Here is an 8,401-nt window from a genome sequence, read left to right as displayed (position 1 = left end):
GCAATTTTTAACTGGGTTCAGTTCTTCAGAATGAAATATGCCAACCTGTAAAACAATCAGGAGCATTCATTGAGTTCAAAGCACAGAAGAGTTTATTATTGCTACTAATGCACAGAAATCTAGTCAACTAATGGTCAAAGCTAAATTGACACTACAGAAGGGCCAACAGAATTCACAGGAAACTGGACCTGGGTCTGTTGTAATGACTCTAAACCGATGATACATTTAACTCTGACTTGCAATTCAGCTTGTTCTTCTCATACACAACCTTATCCATGGCATTAAACTAGGGGTATATAAGTCATAATGTCCATTTATTCAAAGAAAAAACTCAAGGTGAGATAGAATTTGCACTCACATGCATCTGTTGGGATTCATTGTATAAATGGGACACAGTATTCTCTCCTCAGGGTGACTGTGGGATCACATCATGACCCCCTGTAAGCTGAGGGCATATACCGATCCGGTATCTGATTTTTTCCCCAAATAAACAATGCTGTGCTTCAATAGATGGCCTCGACTTTGGTATCTGAATAGCGATCCTTTTAACATTCACATTTTATTGTGTTTTTTAAAAAAATCTAGGTGAAATGTTAATATATATTGCAAGTCCATGTATGATATGCCATATGCTAAAATCAATCAATCAATTAGGATGAGATAGGTTCAGAAAATGAAAAATGTATCTTCTAAAAAACAAGAAATTAAAAACAGGAAACCCCAGGTGGAAAGTTTCACTGAAATGTTCCAAGTTAGTGGTGTTCCAATGGAACAACAGACCTAGAATCTTCTGTATCCAGAAGAACAACACTTGAGATGTTTCTAATATTCTAGTCAGAGAATATTCTAGCCTTGTTTTTCATCAAGAGAAAGACAGCTAACAGTTCCTGATGAAAATCACCAGTCAGTCAATTTATAAAAAATCATCCATCCATCTGTCTCTCTATCCCTCCCCAACATTCTGGCATTTTTTTCTTTGTTATATAGCTGTGTTAACTGGTGGGAAAGTGAAATTGAGGACTTGTATTCTTTTTAAAAGAACAGGCTAATCTACATTTATTTCAGTTTCATGATAACCTGCCTGAAGGTCAAGCAGAAAAATGAATGCCAGTCTATGCATGGTTACATTTTTTTTCTTTTTATACTGCTAATGTAGGTTGCCTAAGTCTTGTAACAGTCAGATTTAACATGGTTTGTTTGAAGGAGGGGGGGGGGAGGGAGTGCTGAGAGCTATCTGGCTGCCCCAAAGCAAAGAGAGTGCAGTTTCTGATATCTGGAGTGAAAATGAGCAAAAAGAAAGACAAAGAAAAAAAAAATCATGTTTTTTTTTAAAGCAAGAAAGTCCAATTGCCTTTTGGAAAAAGCACCTTTGGGACTGGCTTAGAGTACGGTCCCTCATCATCTGCCATTTTTGACATGAAACTTCCCTCTGTCAATATTGAATATGAGTTCTTTATTCCAGCTACATTTTCTATTATGGAGTTCTCAGGCAAAATAGACATTGCATTTTTATTGGTCAAGGCTTTCCCCCTACTGATTTCACTTGAACATCTAACGCAGAACAAAACCAAGTATTATCAAAGCTATTTCCTGGAAGACATATAACTGGTAATTTGATTACTATAGTTCTGCTGGGTTTGTGCTTTGAAATACTATGGTTTCATTAAGCATCTTTTCCTATCCATCTGTGAAGCGAGACATACCTTTCTTTTCAGAAATATTCTCTTCAGGTACATGATGCTTACCTTTGATTAATGTTTTTATAAGGGTTGGCTAAAGAAAGTAAAATATAAAATTCTGGGCATGCATTATTCATGATTTAAGATAAGCCTATACTCATTTTCTATAGTCTTTTTATATCAAATTGAGGCAAAATAAAATACAAATACAAATTACATATGTATTTATGTAATGTAGCCAGCAAAGGACTAATGAAAATATTAACAGCAATTTCTCTTCCTTTCTGCCATTCATTGAAATGCATTCTATAAGTACTGATTCTAGATGTGACACTGATCGTACACACTTATTTTAACAGCTGTTCTGATGTAATCTGCATGACTGCCAGGCTGAATTTTTTACAGCACTTCCAACCCAGCATCCCTCAAGGAAATCTGCCATTTTAACTCAATTTGGATCTATTCTTTTAGTATTAAAAATGTTCTGAAGTAGAGGTATAACAAAAATCTGTCATGCAGTTCTTTCACATTACAGTGTCATAATGTATGATAATGTATCAAATAATATACCACGTTAGCTCAGACTTGGGAAAGTTGTGTAAAAACACTACAGAACTGGCTGCACTAAAAATAAATAAATTGCATTTGCCATATATTGTAGAAAATAATGTAAATATTTTTCTCCAGCAATCTAAAAGACATACATGTGTCTTTTAGATGTGTTTATACATGCGTCTAAGTGGACTTCACCAAATAGGCATCAGTATAAACCTAACTATTTATTTTGCAATAAACGCTGGAAGAACTCTGTTGCAGCCAACAAATTAAGATCTGATACTGACAGAGGCATAGATCGTGAACTTGTTGTTAATTTATAACTTAAGAAAGAAGAAAGCGAATAGTATTATAAGAACTCAGCGAAAGAGTTATGACAGACAGAACTGGCAGATGAAGGAGTAAAACATCGCAAGATGTCATTTATTGGGTCATAAAAAGTTAGAAGTGACTGAATAATAAAAACAGAGAATATCACATAGAAAGAATATATGAGGGGAGGTAGTTTAATTTTTAACAAGTTTAACAGGGTATGGGCTAGATATATAAATTGTGAAGAAAACCAATTGATTTTTTAAAATCTAGATATAAAAAAAGGAGAAGGAACAGTTTAAAAATAATAAATACATATTGCACTTTCATGAAGCTGACAGATATCTGTGTCCAAAGATTATTACTGCATCCAGCAGCAGCTTCATCTATGTTACTAAATGAAAACAAAATATTTTATTACTATCATAAATCAATGTATGATCCCAAAGGTCCACCGAGATAGGTAAGGAATTACAAGAAGGCACTCAATTTGAGACCAGCTCTAGCACATGCTAATCCATGAATTTGACATTCTTGTAGTTGAATTTATGTTGAACTTTTGGGGTGTTACTCTTCTCATTGTTCATTTAGACCAGTATACTCAAGTTTACCTTAGCTTTTAGCTAGACCTAAGTCTCCACAATTCACATATTGTAAGAAGTACATCAGAGCTGAGGCAGTGTGAGAGAATTGCACATGACATCTTCCAGATGAAGGCAAAAACTCACAATGCATTCCCAAGAATCTAGATGATTATACCTACCTCGAGTTCTAGTCTCCATACTTAGATGATTTATAATTCTTTCTGTTTTCTTCTTTATATTTTTTATTTCATATATTCCACAATGGCAAGATACTTCTAAAATGGGCATCTTCTGTTCATATGTTGTATAATAGCAGTACAATCTTTGTTATCCTTTCTATTGTTTTCAGAACAGGAGAAGGCATACACCCTAAATCAACTACATTTTAAGAAACTGATTTTCCTCTAACATACCAATCGTAATTATATCTATATATCTAACGTAGCAAAAATTGGACAGAGATCTCTATGGAAACTTGGAGACAGATTCAGAGAAAGGAAAAGAATTTGTTTATAGTATGCAAAAAAAAACCAAAACAACAACCCCAAGCTCAAAAATCCAGATGAATATACATTAAACTTAGACCAATTTCTAAATTTAAACCGTGGCTATGGGGAATTTTAATTTACTGTCAATTTCCAACAGCAAGATCCCCACTTGGTTTGCTACTTTGATAGCTTTATTTAAAAAGCAATGTACCTGCAGACATGCTGGTGCTCTGCCTTGAGGCTTATTCACATCAACATCCACCAGCTGCCATCCTCCTGTAGCATCTTCATGAAACATCTGGAGGGGGAAAACACTTGTCAGAATCTATTTATATGCTCAGATCTACAAACAAAACTGGTGATGTTTATTTTGTGACCATCTTTTTCTCTACATTGCATTCTTTTCTTGTAAGAAATCTCTTGTTATTACAGAGAATGCAGGGCAAACTCCATTGATTTCATACTATATTATTCCGCTGCCTTTGTCCTTGAATGGTCACTGATTTTGAGTTACAGATTTTATAGCTGGTGCTGAACATAGGATCTACAAACAGGAACCAGTTCAATTTCCTGCATGTGAAATTCTTCTATGCAGAAAACTGTACAAATATACATAAAATTGTCATGTTTGGCAATAGAACATAGATATTACAGAATACTAAAAATGCATTTTTTGCAGTAATGTACTACAACGAAACATAGAGTGACTAAGAAATAATGTCACGGCTTTAGATAAGCCATGTTTCCTTGCTTATTCTCCTCTCTGGGGACAGAACTATGCTAAGCTGGCTAAAAAAATGTCTCCTTCCTTCTCTAATTTGCCTCCTCTCATAGGCCTTAAAACCAACTATTCTGTTGGAAAAGTGCCAGAATGAGGAGGCAGGTTGACTCAGGCCTTTTTCATAACTATTCTTTCTACTCCATGGGAAGGATCCTAGAAGTTCATTGCTTTTGAAGTAATCTAGTTTTTTTTAAATTTATAAATCCTTATTTATTTAATTTAAAAGATTTGTATGGCTGCCCATCTAAAAACACAACTCCGGGTGACTCAAATGTTGATATTGCTTGTAAGGCTTGTTAGCCTGAGAGGGGAATAGAAATAATTCAAATAAATAAATAAATCTATATAAATGTTAAGGGTTATCCACTGAATTATGAATTATTAGCTATTGTATGATTACTACCCATGACAAGATAAATTACACACTGCAACTTAATTAAAAGAATTTGTAGGATAACAACAACAACAACAATAATAATAATAATAGAGTTGGGAGGGACCTTGGAGGTCTTCTAGTCCAACCCCCTGCTCAGGCAGGAAATTCTATACCAGAGATCTTCAAACTCGGCCCTTTTATGACTCATGGACTTCAACTCCCAGAATTCCTTAGCCAGGCATGCTGGCTGAAGAATTCTGGGAGTTGAAGTCCATGAGTCATAAAAGGGCTGAGTTTGAAGACCCCTATTCTATACCATTTCAGACAAATGGTTGTCCAGTACATAATGTTTGAAATAAAGTCTACATGATAAAATATAGGCTATACAATATGTGAAAGTCAATTAATAGGGAAGATATGATATGAAAATGACTATAACCTACCCACAAACCCACAAAAACATCACCAAAAAAGCAAAACAAAACCACCACCACCCCCAAATCCCGTGAAAACCAAAAGATTATATACCTCACTAAGAAAGAAAGAATATGATATACCGAGTCAACTGCAAGATTGCAGCCAACACTACACTAGACAAACAGGACATCAATTACAGCAAAGATGAAGGTACACAGAACTGCAACAAAGAACAAACACCAGAAATACCCTTTAGCTATTTACCCTCTAAAAATGAACCACACGTTTGAGTGGGAAAATAGAAGAAAAATTGACCAAATAAATTGCAGAAGGGCCAGATAATTGAATGAGATTTCAAAACCCATTCCTTACTAGTACTGATGATGTTACCCAGTTTGGTAATGAAACGTCTGCAAGAAAACAACCAAGCTCAGAGAACACCAAGGACCCCTCATTTCAACCCTGAGCTACAAATATTCTCCTTTATTGGAGCCAGATAATTCCTGAAAGTGCCAATAAGAGAACAAGACATGATTTATTACCAAGATATATGATCCAAACCAGTGGTGGGATTCAAATATGTGAACAACAGGTTCTTTGTGTGGATGCCACTTCCAGAAGTCCATTCTGGGCCTGGGCAACCAAAAATTAGCTACCAGTTCTACTGAACTGGTGCAAACTGGCTGAATCCCACCATTGATCCAAACCATTCACAACACACTGATAATCAGGACAGAATTAACATTAGGTTAGACCACCAATCAAAGGACACTTCCCAAGAACCATCCATTCCTCAACCAAACCCACAGAAATTAAATCCCATATTATTATAAATAAGAAAGGCAAACCATTTCTGGACTTGACAAATTACATATGTACTATTAGTAGCTTTAGACAAATAAAAGCTAATGTTTACCACATAGATCTATTTATGCATTTAAACATTTAGCCATGTTTACCTGAGTAGTTGCTGTTGAAGTTGTACTGCTTCTGGAACCCCACATCTGTTGAAACTGCACACGGATTTCAGCAAATGTTTCAATGATGACAGCAATAAATACATTCTATAAAAGAAAGTACATATATGTAAGGAGGCAGAAAAAGACTATTTTCAAAGCCTGCTTAATTGGACTCAGCCCACAACAGCATTCAACAAGGTCATTACTCTAGGTGCCTAGGAGAATCTCTTTTGTTTTTAAATTATAAATAATATTTATTGTGCTACTTGCTATTCTGCTTTCTCTGTTGCCCCCTTCTTTTTTGGTAGCAGCAGTTTGGCAGTGCAATTCTCACTGGCTCAAGGTTGACTCAGCCTTCCATCCTTCCGAGGTCGGTAAAATGAGGACCCAGATTGGTGGGGGCAATATGCTGACTCTGTAAAAACCGCTTACAGAGGGCTGTAAAGCAGGGGTCTCCAAACTTTTTGTTTTGGTGGCCTGGTGGAAAGGGAGGGGCAGGCGCCTTACGTGCACATGGCAAACATGAATGTGGCCACACGTGCACGTGCATGTACAGTCTGCGAGCATGTTCACCACACAAATGGGGCTGCGAGCATGCACGCAAGGCTCTCAGCGATGGTGGCGCCTGTGAGAGGCTTGTGGCACCACCGCCTCCAGGCTTGCAGTGATGCTACCAACAGTGCAAGGCTCGCACAGCAGCCTGCAGCAATACTGTCCTGGTGTGAGGCTCGTGCTGCAGCCCGCAGTGATGCCGCCCCCGGCACGAGGCTTGCACCGCTGCCCCTGCATGAGGCTTGCACTGCGTCCTGCAGTGCGATGCTGCCCCCGATGCGAGGATCGCGTCGTGCGAAGATCACGCTGCGGCCCACCTGCCGCTTGTGGTGCTGCCACCGTCCACACAATACTAGCGGCACTGCTGCCGCCAGCACACTTGCAGCAACAGTGGCACGAGGGGGGGGGCTGAGCACACACACACACATGTGCACTGCCCAGCTTCTCACATGGCCCAGCGGCCAAGAGGTCACAACCCGGTGGTGGGCTGCGGCCCATAGGTTGGGGACCTCTGCTATAAAGCATTGTAAAGCGGTATATAAGTCAAAGTGCTATTCCTAATTGCTACTGCTATTTATTTTCACTACAACAATACACTGTTTTCCACTGGAATGAAGATGAAGAATATGAATAGCATCAACACAAGAAAAGAAAATAATATTAAGCAAAATCAAACCCAAGAAGAGGCACTGAAATAGGTCAGAATGGTAGAATAATAATAGAAGTTCTAGAAAAACTAAAAGGAAGGTAGGGAGAGAGAGATGGAGGGAGGGNGGGAAAGTGAAGAGCTTTCTTGGTTGGAAGTTGGGGAACAACTGGAAGCAAGATGAGTGCAGATAAATAATAGCCCTTTTCTAGCTTTTAATAATCGTGGCTTGACTTTTGTTGATTGAAATTTCTGACCAATTAATTACTGCTAAGAGTGTTATTTGATTTATTTTGATTTGTTTTATTGGAGTGCTGTACACCACCCAGAGTCACTTTTCATCAAATGGGTGACTAAATAAACAAACAAATTATAGTAAAATGGATGAGTTAATATTCTCCCTTGAAAAATAGTTGATATGTTCTCAGGAATTCATTTTTGTAGAGTAGCTAAAGGCTAGGAAGCTTAAAAAGAGAAGTCAAATGAAAAGAACTAAAAACTTTATTGCTATAATAATAAATTGGGCTGAGGAAATGTAATTGCTAAGGAGAATGAAAAGGCAGAGCAGCCTATAATAAAAAATGGAGAAAAATCTGCCCCTAAGTGATTTTCTGCTTCAGAGCAGGCATTTCATTTTCTCAGATGGGTTTACAATTACCTGGATATAGTGCACACTACAACCTAGTTGATAGTTGAAAATGACATGCATAGGTAAGGTGGTACAAAGGATGAGTAATAATGTGGCCCCTTATCTAACTTACACTGCCAGGTTTATGATAGCGACTTGAAAGTTATCTCCTGGCTTTACAGCTACCGTGAATATAAGAGAGTTGTACTGGATTTTAAACGTTCCATTTTGCTATTGATGATTATCAGAATAAAAGAATTTTTTAGGAGATTTCAAATGGTCTCTCTCTGGGTTTTTGATGAAGAACATATTCATCCCCTATTAAAGCTTGGGAAGAAAATTATGGTTTATGTGAGAGAATATGCCTAGTCTGAGATAAGATGCTGCCTATGTCATTCACAAGGTCAAATGCTAATACAGTAAA

The 8,401-nt window shown here is 37.4% G+C and overlaps 1 protein-coding gene across 1 annotated transcript in view; it reads right to left on the bottom strand.

Moving 5' to 3' along the window:
* The window catches only part of NALCN (sodium leak channel, non-selective), a 222,705-nt gene that overhangs the window by 82,202 nt on the left and 132,102 nt on the right, over positions 1-8,401 (bottom strand). Inside the window, 2 exon segments of the mRNA XM_015818011.1 lie at positions 3,830-3,916; positions 6,152-6,256. Of these exon segments, the coding sequence (XP_015673497.1) occupies positions 3,830-3,916; positions 6,152-6,256 (192 nt within the window).

This window comes from Protobothrops mucrosquamatus, unplaced genomic scaffold, assembly GCF_001527695.2.
Source record: "Protobothrops mucrosquamatus isolate PMUCROS unplaced genomic scaffold, P.Mucros_1.0 scaffold664, whole genome shotgun sequence".
Classification (NCBI taxonomy): Eukaryota; Metazoa; Chordata; class Lepidosauria; order Squamata; family Viperidae; genus Protobothrops; species Protobothrops mucrosquamatus.
This window is presented reverse-complemented; position numbering and strand designations above follow the sequence as displayed.